Below are 12,095 nucleotides of genomic sequence, written 5' to 3' on the forward strand. Positions count from 1 at the left end.
TCAGAGTTACAGACCTGTAAGGGTCCATTTGGTTCCATTTGTACACTCTCAGAGTTAGAGACCCATAAGGGTCCATTTGGTTCCATTTGTACACTCTCAGAGTTACAGACCTGTATAAAAACTAAGCTATGATGACTAAAACTAAGACAATTTAGTCAACAAATACAAACTAGACTTATAACTAAATGTTAGTGAGGGACTAGTGGAGAAGAGATCCAGTGGAACTAAAAGACAAGTCATTTTATGTTTGGTTGTGCTCGGGGGTGTTGCACTCTGAAAATAGCAGATCTACAAGCTCACAACGTGAGCTTGTAGATCGGCTATTTTCAGCATGCAACCAAGTGTAAAATCAGCCAATACGACGCCATCAAGGCACCGCCAAAATACATTTTAGTCGACTAAATCAACTGTAGATTTAGTCGACTAAAATCTTATGATATTTAGTATGAATAAAGAAATATGACTAAAATTAAATGGAATTTTATTCAAAAGACTATGACTAAAACTAAATCAAAATGTGCTGTCAAAATCAACGCTGGAACAGTGTGAGGTTATAGGGCTTTTTAGGCATAGTTCGTGTGAGGTTAAGGTTAGGGTGAGGGCGAGGCTTATAGGCGTGGCTATAATGCGTGCCGTGCGACGACCAATGGGAACAATGGAGCGTTGGACTGATGCCACTGACTGATGGCACCTTGTATCAGTAGAGAGATAGTCATGGGGACTAGATCCAGACGGTGATTGTTCTTCCTCCTGCTGTCTAATAAATGGACTTAATGCAACGAACGGCACACCATGCAACAAGTGTCGTCCTGTCCTGGACTGGCCATCCTGTTCAACGACTTCTGAAGCCCTATCCCTCCCCGGCGGACAGAGTGAGTGTTTTAGAGATACTGTACTGTAACTGTAACAGCCTTCACAGTATGTAAACTATATGTCCTGTTATCAACAGTTATTTTAACAGTATGTGAACTACCTGTTATTAACGCTGTGTCAACGATGTCCTGTTTTTAACGCTGTGTAAACGATGTCCTGTTTTTAACGCTGTGTAAACGATGTCCTGTTGTTAACGCTGTGCCATTGGGGGATAATGGTTGCAAGTAAACTGCCCACAAAAAAAGTTTGGAAACTTAACTTTGGTCGATTATTTCGGCCCTTTAATAATACCAATTGGTTCAGTATTTTGTATCATTTTTATCGTTGATTACGATTACTCACCTTTACAACGAGGTACAGCTTGTAAGGATTGTCACAATCCTTACAAGGTGTCACTATTGCAATGTTTGCACGACAAACGTGGCATCTTTCCATGGGGGCGGTGTTGCTGCTCGGAGTGTACACAAACAAAGTGTCAGGAGGACGCGTGCTCAGGTGCCAGTCACACACCTGTGACTGGCACCTGAGTCACTGCAGGTCACTCAAAACAAGAGCGATTATCAACAGAAGCATATTGGGGGATTTTTGCCACATTTATTGGGGGGCGTAGGGCGCTACCGACACGTTTAGCTGTGTCTAATTAGATAGATAGATACTGTAGATAGATAGATAGATAGATAGATAGATAGATAGATAGATAGATATCGATTACATCTGTATTGATCTGACAAGATGGGATCTGCAAAAGTATTTGAAATATTTGGGGTGGAGGTTCTTCCTTGGCCTATACTGGGAGTGTGCGTGTAAAAAAGGGGATATTTACTTTTGACCCATAAAAATTGGTTGGACGTGCTCAGTCCCGGACTCAGCCCCGGACATAAAAGGTTTTTATGTCCTATAATCAAACAACAAGGTTCAAAGTTCAATGCCAATGATGCCAAGACAAACTTTCTAGCAACCAAAAGAAGCAGACTTAAATATTCCCCCTTGGGATCAGCTCTGAAGATTGCTGAATAACTTCATAATAATTTGCTGAATAACCGCTCTGATTCACACATGTTTCTTTCTTGTTAAGTTCCAGGTCCGAGTGTGAACCACATCTCAGGGAGATGCAGAGGCCAGCATCGTATGTGTTCTTCTCTGTTGGAGTGGTGGTAGGGTTCCTCTGGATGCAGTTGTTTCTGTTGGCGACGGGACGCGTGTTCTTTAACACGGCTCCACGTCAACAACAGGTTATCAAATATGTTCACCACCACAGTCTGCTCCACTCAGGTAAACGTAACATGTACTTACTTTATTTACGTGGCTCTCTCCATAAAGCTGTCACCAGTGGTGTAAAGTAACTAAGTACATGTACTCAAGTACTGTTCTTAAGTGGACTTTTGAGGTATTTTTTGTTTTGTTTACTGGAGTATTTCCAATATGCAGTTAAATGGTAAAGTTAAATGGTAAATGGTAAACAAAACATTTTTTGTTTTGTTTACTGGAGTATTTACAATATGCAGTTCTACTCCACTACATCTCAGAGGCAAATATTATACTTTTACTCCACTATAATTATTTGAAAACTTTAGTTTACTTTGTAGGTTTTGATTATTTATACAAAACATACATTAATCACTTCAGCCATACATTTGAAAACTTGTGAAATGGGACATTCTGCATAATGAGTACTTACTCATTACACTACACTACACTAACACTACACTTACTTTTGGTACTTTAAGTATATTTTGATGCCGATACTTTTCATTACATTTTCATTACCAGACTTTTACTTGTAACAGAGTGTTTCTACATTGCAGTATTGATACTTTTACTTAAGTAAAAAATGGGAGTACTTTTTCCACCACTGGCTGTCACTCAACTTGTACGTTGTACCATGATTACCTGCTGTCATAGGCAACACTTCTAAAAGACACACACACACACACACACACACACACACACACACACACACACACACACACACACACACACACACACACACACACACACACACACACACACACACACACACACACACTTTGACCACAGTTTTTTTTAAATGGCCAAAGTATAAAATGGGGCTTAAAGGAGTAGTTCACACAAAAAAAATGACTTTATCTTTTATCAATTATACACCCAAGCCTTGAATTCATGGAGATGTTTTTGTTTTTGTTGCATTCCTGAGACAATAATTGTCATCAAAGGTATTGGCTTAGGAATGCCACAAAAACTAAAAAGAAATGCTGCTCTTATAGCCTAATTATACCTGGAAAGCATACAGTATGTGTCATTTTAGATTGTAGCTATACATACAGTAGTAACATAGGTTTTTTTCAGAAAACTGTATTTAGAAGGTATTTCATTTCTATCGGGCAGAAACCTCTTCTCTCCATTTCCTAACTTTTTGTGTTTTTTTGGAAATTAGTTTCCTACTTGATCATACTACATACTACATACTAAAAGCATCAAAAGTCGTTTTGAGCTTGTACTAGATCTGCTACTCTTGATGCTATTGAATTAGAATCCTGAATCCTTGGACATATGAGGTTTTCCACCCGACAGAGATGACGTGTAGACTCTACCTCTGGGTCTAAATGGGTTAAATAAAGCCTAATAATTAAAGAGAGGTTTATAATATTTCATGTCTAGATGTGGACAGCAGTGTGGCAGCCAGTCTGTCCCAGACCACACGCATCTTATGTTGGATCATGACTGGACCCAAGAACCTGGAGACCAGAACCAGACACCTGAAAGCCACGTGGGCCGCACGCTGCAACAAGGTAGAGCTGCACTTATCCTTTATCTTCTTTAGACATTATTCTATACAATACCTTTTTAAACGATTAATTTAACCCATTAAGACTGGGAAAGCATCTGTCATTAACCATTATCTTGTACTTTGGCTATTCAAAAATAGCAGATATACAAGCTCATAGCGCAGCACCGAGTGCCACACTATGAGCTTGTAGATCTGCTATTTTTAGAAAAATCATGAAAATGTGTGCAAATCTTTGAATATATATTTGTTTTAAGATTTCTTTTTAACTCAACTCTTTGCTCTGGTGATTCTACAAATGTCTTCTAAATCCTAACAGTTTTTTGAAAACTATTATCAGTGGTTCTCAAACTTGTTCATGTCGAGGTTCCCCAAAATGATATGTATTTGGCCACGGACCCCCCATCTCAAAATATGTTGTTCCATGGACCCCCAGGACCTCCGCGGACAAATACATGACTTGTAAAGTATTGGGATGACATGCTAACAATATGTTGCAGGAGATGTGTGGTATTGTACATGAGTGCATCAGGTGAGGACAAGACAGCTAGAAGTAAGGTTTGATAATAGCCTTAATTCCCTGAAAATAGCAAAATATGTGTTTAATCCATTGTTGGAGAAACCTTTTATTTTTTAAGACAATGGATTCATATGTGGTGCATGTGGTCAGACAGTTAGACTGAAGGAAAAGATTAAAAACAGATCTGTTCAGAAGGATCCATTTGCTACAAAAGCAAAGGAGAGCAGAACTGGACAAAAAAAAGATTTTCACCGTTGACAGAAAGTGTTTGAAAGTGTCCAAAAAAACCCCAATATGTAACTATAATAACGCACACTCCACAATCATAATCAGTGGAAACCCTTGATCCACAGCCTGGGGTCCACAATCACCATCAGACCTCCAGCTTATACATTTGCTCACCTCTGATCAAAGTTAGGAGCCCATGAAAGTAGTTGTGACACTGCATTCCTTTAAATCCTGTCATAGGGTTATTATTTATCAATATCTAATCACTCATCATGTGCGTACAGGTACATGATGGTTTTGACTCTGACCTTTCCTTTTCCATTGTTACACATTATCTTACATCACAACTATGCAAGTTCTAAGACTTCCTCATCATGATAGAAGATTTCTCATCAAGATATCTAGACTATCTAATTATCAAAGCTACCATACCAAAATAGTTTTGGTTTGGTAAGGTAGAACTGGTAGAACTTGATCTTCTCCTGACCTCAAGTAACACTGTCCTCTAAAAAGCCAGCAATCTCTATAACAGGGGTCTTCAACGTTTTCAGGCCAAGGACCCCCTAGCTGAGAGAGAGATGAAGCAGGGACCCCCTACTCTATATTGTATAAATTGTTTCAGATTAAAGTTTTTTTTTAACTTAGTCTGCTCTTTTTCCCCCTCTACACCTATAGCCTCTTTGCCAAAAATAGCAGATCTACAAGCTCTCAACGCCTCGCAGCGCGAGGCGTTGAGAGCTTGTAGATCTGCTATTTTCGGCTAATGTTCCCCTCAGAAAAGGAATTTTAGGGTTCAAGTGGTTAATGTAAAAAAAACGAAATCCTATCACACAAAGATTTGGCGGACCCCCTATAGTAGCTCTGAGGACCCCCTAGGGGTCCCGGACCCCCTGTTGAAGACCCCTGCTCTATAATAACCATATGACACGCACACACCCTCCTCTGCTCCTAAATGGCCCTTTGCTCATGTAATGTGCGATGGAAGCAAGTACTGATTCGACCCAATTATTGAAATCCCAAATACAGAATAGACTTCCATCATGCCACATGTAATGCCTGTCTTAGCCTCCTGGCAGTCTTAAGGTTTTCTCCAGAATCGGTATACTATTTAACACCTGTAGGACAAGTAAATAATTAGAAACATTTCTGAAATGTTTCGAAATCTATAATCTCTCAACATGTCATGATATAATGTGTTGTGAGCTTATAGATTGGCTTTTAAAACAATGTCTTACTGTATATTTATTTGTGGCTCAGTGGTTAATGCAGATATTCATTGTAAAATGTGTAGCGCATTGGCATAGACAATATGGCACATTAGGAGTTCATCATGTATTTCTGTAAATTGATCACTTATTTTGTATGTCTGTGGCAAAAAATATCGATGAAAATGTCCATCACAAGCTGGCATGGTGATGACCCCTGTGCATCTCTGACTTGATAACTGCAACTGCAAATTTTGCTTTGATAAGGGACAATGACAAATACACACAAATACACAATGACAGATTTGAACAGAAACGGATGGATGAGTGAATGGGTCAATGGACTGTTTTACTTTGAAGTACATAGAGCTGACAGACAATGCAAGTGCTAAACTTAACAAACACAGGGAGAAGGAACTACCTAAATAAAGTAAAGAGCTAACCTGATCAAAGACAAACAGAAACCTCCCTACTCTAACAACAAACAGAAATGACAATGGGTGGCACGCCTCTATTCTGTTGTGTTGTGAATGAACAGAAACGTACCTACGTACATGCAGTAATGAACAGGGTAGGTTCCCCGGAACTAAAGCTACCCTTCCCTGTACCAACAGAAGGCTTAAATGACACAATTTAAAAGGATTAACTTGAACCAAGGTCTGTCTCAGCAGGTCATGTTTAGATGACAACGGTCTCTAGAAAAAACAGCAGAGTGCTGTTGCGTTCTCACTTTTTATTCCACGTTTAGACGGAGACACAACAGTGATTGAAAACGCTGCGGTGTGCATGCCAGGTGGTTAGGTGGCCATACTTCCTATCACAGCTGTTTGTTTGGTTGCCACGTTTGCTTATTATTAAGCAACTTTGGGCGTGTTTCTAAAGTGTAGTTGCTTGGGCTTGTTTCCTAATGTCGTTTAAACCAGTCGTGCTTAAACATCTTCACCTGAAATTAATGTATATTTGTCCACAGAAAATATTTTGTACCCAGGGACCCCCATACAAGATTTGTGTTGTTAAAATGTTTCAAAAATGTTCAAAAATTACCTCTTTTAATTTTCTCAAGATTATTTTTTGTCTTTTTTTTAAAAATAGCAGATCTAGAAGCACGCAACGCGTCACATCTTTTTCTGATGTGTCCTATTGGACATTTCAGCCCCTGCCCCTCTAATTGTCTTCGCACGTCCCTGGTCCTTGACATGAAAAAGAACCACTGATATTATTGCAACATAGGTTTCAAAAATATATATATACTGTTAGGATTTAGAAGACATTTGTAGAATCCCCCAGAAGCAAAGATTTGAGTTACAAATGTTACCTTTAAAAAATATATATTCAAACATTTGCACAAATTTTCAAGATTTTTCAAAAATAGCAGATCTACAAGCTCATAGCGTGGCACTCGGTGCCACGCTATGAGCTTGTAGATCTGCTATTTTTGAATAGCCAAAAGAAATCTAAAAATAAATGACACAGATGCGTTCCCGGTCTTAATGGATTTTTAACTCTTTGACTGTTCGTCACCCAGACTATAGATTGTAGAAGTTGACCTCTCCGTTCGTTTGTTATACCGTGTGAAAAACCGTGTGTTTCCCTATTCTGGCCGAAAATGACCGGGGAAAAACAATGAGAAACGGAATCTGCGTCATAAAACCGGATGCAGGTGTGGATGAAGTAAGTGGAACTCGAAACCAAGATTGAATAATAAGCAGCATAGCGTGATCAGAGATTAAAGAATGAACGCGCGTCCAACGCGTCCAACGCGTCTAACGCGTCGGCGGCCAACTGGACAAACTAGCAATTGACGCGTTATCGAGTCAACGGCATTCAACTTAACATGAAATACTTTTGTGTCACATCATCAGGTTCTGTACATGAGCTCCGAGGAGACGGACTTCCCCACCGTGGGATTGAACGTGAGCGAGGGCCGAGAGCAGCTCTACTGGAAGACCATCCGAGCCTTCCAGCACGTCCACCGTCACCACGGGGACCAGGCCGACTGGTTCCTGAAGGCCGACGACGACACCTTCGTGGTCCCGGAGAACCTGCGTCTCACCCTGGCCCGCCTGGACCCCCGGAGGCCCCTGTACCTGGGCAGGAGGTTCACTCCCATGGTCCAGCAGGGCTACATGAGCGGGGGCGCGGGCTACGTCCTCAGCAAGGAGGCGCTGAGGAGGTTCGTAGGTAGGGGGCGCTGTGGTCACGTACCGTCATGATGACTTTGTTTTTGTTGACGATTTAGATGTTGATTTGATTGATTGAATACTTAACGGTACACCAGTGGTGTAAAGTAACTAAGTACATGTACTCAAGTACTGTACTTGAGTACAATTTTTAGGTATTTTTACTTCACTGGAGTATATTTCCAAATTACAGTAGGCCTACTTTTACTTCTACTCCACTACATCTCAGAGGCAAATATTGTACTTTTACTCCACTACCATTATTTGAAAACTTTAGTTACTTTGCAGATATGAATCATTATATTATAAAACAGACATTAACCACTACAGGCCTATTTTATACATAAGCTATTTGAAAATAGCCGATCTACAAGCTCACAACACGTGTGAGCTTGTAGATCTGCTATTTTCAAACATTTTAGTACTTTTAAGTATATTTTGATGCCAATACTTTTGTACTTTTACTCAAGTAACATTTTGAACACCAAGCCATTTACTTGCAACAGAGTATTTTTATACTGTGGTATTGCTACTTTTACTTAAGTCAGGGGTCTTCAACAGGGGGTCCGGGACCCCTAGGGGGTCCTCAGAGTTACTACAGGGGGTCCGCCAAATCTTTGTGTGATATGATTTTCTTTTTACATTAACCACTTGAACCCTAGCATCCCTTTTCTGAGGAGAACTTAAGCCAAAAAATAGCAGATCTACAAGCTCACAACGCCTCGTGCTGCGAGGCGTTGTGAGCTTGTAGATCGGCTATTTTTGGCAGAGAGACATAGTTGTAGAGGGGAAAAAGAGCAGAAGTAGCCTAAGTAAACTAAACAAAAAATGTTGAATCTGAAACACAATTTCATACGATGTAGAGGGGGTCCCTGCTTCATCTCTCTCTCAGCTAGGGGGTCCTTGGCCTGAAAACATTGAAGACCCCTGGGTTTAGTAAATTATCTACTTTTTCCACCACTGCTTATTTGCAGAGGGATTCGAGAGCGGGAAATGCGTCCACGACACGGACATAGAGGACGTGGGTCTGGGCAGATGCATGGAGACCATGGGGGTGGAGCTGGCCGACTCCAGGGACGTTAGAGGAAGACACACGTTCCACCCGTATCCCCCCGAATGGTATGTGGTCAGACGGCCAGCCAGACCCCCCCCCTGGTACCTGCTGTACGAACACTATCCCGTAACAGAGGTAAGTCATTACAAGTATGGGTGCAACACTTAATCCAATGAATCTATTTAAAGGTAGGCTAAGTGGTTTTTGTTTGTTAAAATAAGGGTTAAATAGCTCTATATTGAGTCCCGGACCACTGGCGTAGCGCTCCGGGCACCTAGGCTCAATGTAGCCTGACAGCGTGTCGCGGGTTCGAGTCCCGATCCCGGCAGCCTTTGCTGCGTGTCACTCGCTATGGTCACTCCCCATCTCTCTCTCTCCATTTCCTGTCAACCTTCTTTACTATCAATAAAGACATAAAAAGCCCAAAAATAAATCAGTACAAAAAAAATAGCTCTATATTCTGATAGTACTTATTGCTATAGAGCAGTGGTTCTCAAACCTTTTCATTTCATTTACCCCCATAACTCTAAGAGTGTACAAACGAAACAAAAGGGTCCATTTGGTTCCATTTGTACACTTTGTTACAGACCTGTATAAGGGTCCATTTGGAAACCGTCCTCAAGGAGCAACCCTCACGGTCCCTGGACCACACTTTGAGAACCATTGCTACAGAGTGTTTATTCAGTAGGAGTCTCCATATCTCCAGGATAAACACATTGGATGTGATGATACAGAGAAATGAACAGAATGAACAAAATTTGAACTAGAACACTATAAAATGTAGGCTACTGTAAGCTGAAAAATGGGTACTCTCTCCTGATTGGCTTTTTGTGTTTACTAAAAAAACGGAGAGACAGGGAGACCCGTTATTGGCTGTTACTGAACAAACACTCTATAGCGATGATTACCATCTGAATATAGAGCTTTAACCTTTTAACAAAACATTGTTTTCTTACCTTTAATTGATTATTTAAAAAATGATGGATTAAGTAAAATACTCGAGAATTTGCAATAGTTGTAAAAGTAGCTAAATTAGCTGATCTCCAAGCTTGCATCATGACGCATTGTGAGCTTGTAGATCGACTATTTTCAAATGTATATAGGGCTGAAGTGGTTAATGTATGTTTTGTATTAGAATAATCTAAATCTACAAAGTAACTAGTAACTAAAGTTTTCAAATAATTGTAGTGGAGTTAAAGTACAATATTTGCCTCTGAGATGTAATGGAGTAGAAGTAAGAGTACAGACATTTAGAAAAACTCCAGTAAAGTAAAAAAAATACCTCTAAATTGTACTTAAGTACAATACTTGAGTTAATGTTCTTTATACCACTGCCCGACAGTGCTGATATCGTTGTTTATCTGTGTCCTCTCAGGGCCCAGGATGATATCTTGTGTTTATCTCTGTGTCCTCTCAGGGCCCAGGATGATATCTTGTGTTTATCTCTGTGTCCTCTCAGGGCCTGGGATGATATCTTGTGTTTATCTCTGTGTCCTCTCAGGGCCCAGGATGATATCTTGTGTTTATCTCTGTGTCCTCTCAGGGGCCGGGATGCTGCTCAGACTTTGCCGTCTCCTTCCACTACATCCATGCAGTAGAGATGTACACCCTGGAATACCTGACCTATCACCTGAGACCCTACGGATACAAGTACAGATATGACCCCCATGAACTCACCTGGAACTCCACCGCACCTGGGGTGGGGGGGGGCAGGTGACATGACACTTGGCCTGGGGGGGGTAACGTGGCAGTGTTGAAGGGATACAGTCATAGCAATAACAGTGTTGATTTCGTCGACTAAAACTATGACGAAAAATGTTCGTCGACTACCTTTTTCTCACTGACGAAGACTAAATAAAAACTAAGCTATGATGACTAAAACTAAGACTAAATATATTGACAATTTCGTCAACAAATAAAAACTAGACTAAAATGTTAGTGAGAGACGAGTGGAGAAGAGATCCGGTAGAACTAAAAGACAAGTCATTTTTATCAAAAAAAGGAATTTAAAAAAATCCAAAAAGGTAGCACATCCAAAAATGTCAATTAAATGGAGGACAAATTACTCACATTTCCACTTTTTTATTGGCACACCAATAAAGTGAACGCTTACGCGTTTCGGCTATGAGCCTTCCTCAGAGCACTTATTATTGGTGTGCCAATAAAAAAAGTGGAAATGTGAGTAATTTGTCCTCCATTTAATTGTCATTTTTGGATGTGCTACCTTTTTGGATTTTTTTAAATTCCTTTTTTTGATATATATACTGACTTTGGGTCTAGCACTCCACTGAGAAAACCCATTGTTGATGCGCAACCTCTTTTTCTTATTTAACAAGTCATTTTATGTTTGGTTGAGCTCGAAAATATATTTTCGTGAACATATTACGGCTTCCTTTCTCGGCTTTCGGGAGGCGTAGTTCCAGACTCTATCTATATAATGCATTCTGAGATTGTGGAATAGTTGTCTGGCTACGCTAGACTATGTTGATTTGTAATACGCAAAAAGAAAAAAACATTATTCACACGTCTTTGATGAATGTATCAATGGCAGACAATTGTACTTTCAAAATCAAGTTTATTCTAATTTCTCTAAAGTTGTCACTTATATACAGTCCTTTGAAATGTTAAATACAATGCATAATATATATGTGTTTGTTATTTATTGAAATATGTTGCTTTGGTGTGATAACCAAGTAGGCCTATATATATATATATATATATATATGTCTGAGTTTACAGTTCCTTCTAATGCTTTTAAAGTGTTAAACAATTAAACAACATATTTTACAGTCAAGTCTTCAAGGGTCGTCCTTTTTAAAACATAATAATATCACATCATGAAGATTAATAGTTTTTGTTAAAAAAAAAAAGAGAGAGAGATAAGAAGTAGGAATTATTTACATTCAGTAAAAGCAACTAAGGCAGTTAGACAATATAAGACAATAAGTACTTTTTTTCAGTTTTAGAATGAGTGTGTGTGTGTGTGTGTGTGTGTGTGTGTGGGGGTCGCAAGTAAAATATCCCCTTTTTTATCGTTTCCTACATTAGACAAAAAATAAAAGTCACAACTTTTCCTCAATTAAAAACAATTCCAAGTATTTCATGAATACAATAAAAAAAATCAAATAATTTCCATAAATACATTTACAAAAAAAAAAGGGGGGGGGGGGTGGAGGGTCCATGGACTACATAGAACAAGGATAATAGGTCCTCTGTTGGTTTAGCAATAAACCCCAGGGAGTTAAAGGATCACCCATTTTCAACCTATCTT

The 12,095-nt window shown here is 39.7% G+C and overlaps 1 protein-coding gene across 4 annotated transcripts; it reads left to right on the top strand.

Annotated features, from left to right (window-relative positions):
* The first annotated feature begins 711 nt into the window (after positions 1–711).
* Positions 712–11,613, top strand: c1galt1a (core 1 synthase, glycoprotein-N-acetylgalactosamine 3-beta-galactosyltransferase 1a). 4 transcript variants are annotated; one of them, XM_084079925.1, is made up of 6 exons: positions 712–872; positions 1,949–2,145; positions 3,511–3,641; positions 7,453–7,771; positions 8,745–8,959; positions 10,368–11,613. In XM_084079925.1, exons 2-6 carry the CDS (start codon positions 1,983–1,985, stop codon positions 10,539–10,541), a joined length of 1,002 nt encoding a protein of 333 aa, XP_083936051.1. In that variant the 5' UTR covers positions 712–872; positions 1,949–1,982; the 3' UTR covers positions 10,542–11,613. The 4 variants fall into 4 exon arrangements, with proteins under 4 accessions (XP_083936051.1, XP_083936053.1, XP_083936052.1 ...); XM_084079927.1 differs by having other exon boundaries at positions 1,955–2,145; XM_084079926.1 differs by lacking the exon at positions 712–872 and adding an exon at positions 1,412–1,757.
* The last annotated feature ends 482 nt before the right edge of the window (positions 11,614–12,095 follow it).

Source organism: Gymnoscopelus microlampas, assembly GCF_963454915.1.
Source record: "Gymnoscopelus microlampas genome assembly, chromosome: 15".
Lineage (NCBI taxonomy): Eukaryota > Metazoa > Chordata > Actinopteri > Myctophiformes > Myctophidae > Gymnoscopelus > Gymnoscopelus microlampas.

Excerpts from the sequence above, each read along its gene's own strand:
- c1galt1a (XM_084079925.1), top strand. The coding sequence starts at position 1,983 with ATGCAGAGGCCAGCATCGTATGTGTTCTTCTCTGTTGGAGTGGTGGTA. Across the intron at positions 2,146-3,510 it reads CCACAGTCTGCTCCACTCAG|ATGTGGACAGCAGTGTGGCA; the intron begins GTAAACGTAACA and ends TTTCATGTCTAG. Across the intron at positions 3,642-7,452 it reads GGGCCGCACGCTGCAACAAG|GTTCTGTACATGAGCTCCGA; the intron begins GTAGAGCTGCAC and ends TCACATCATCAG.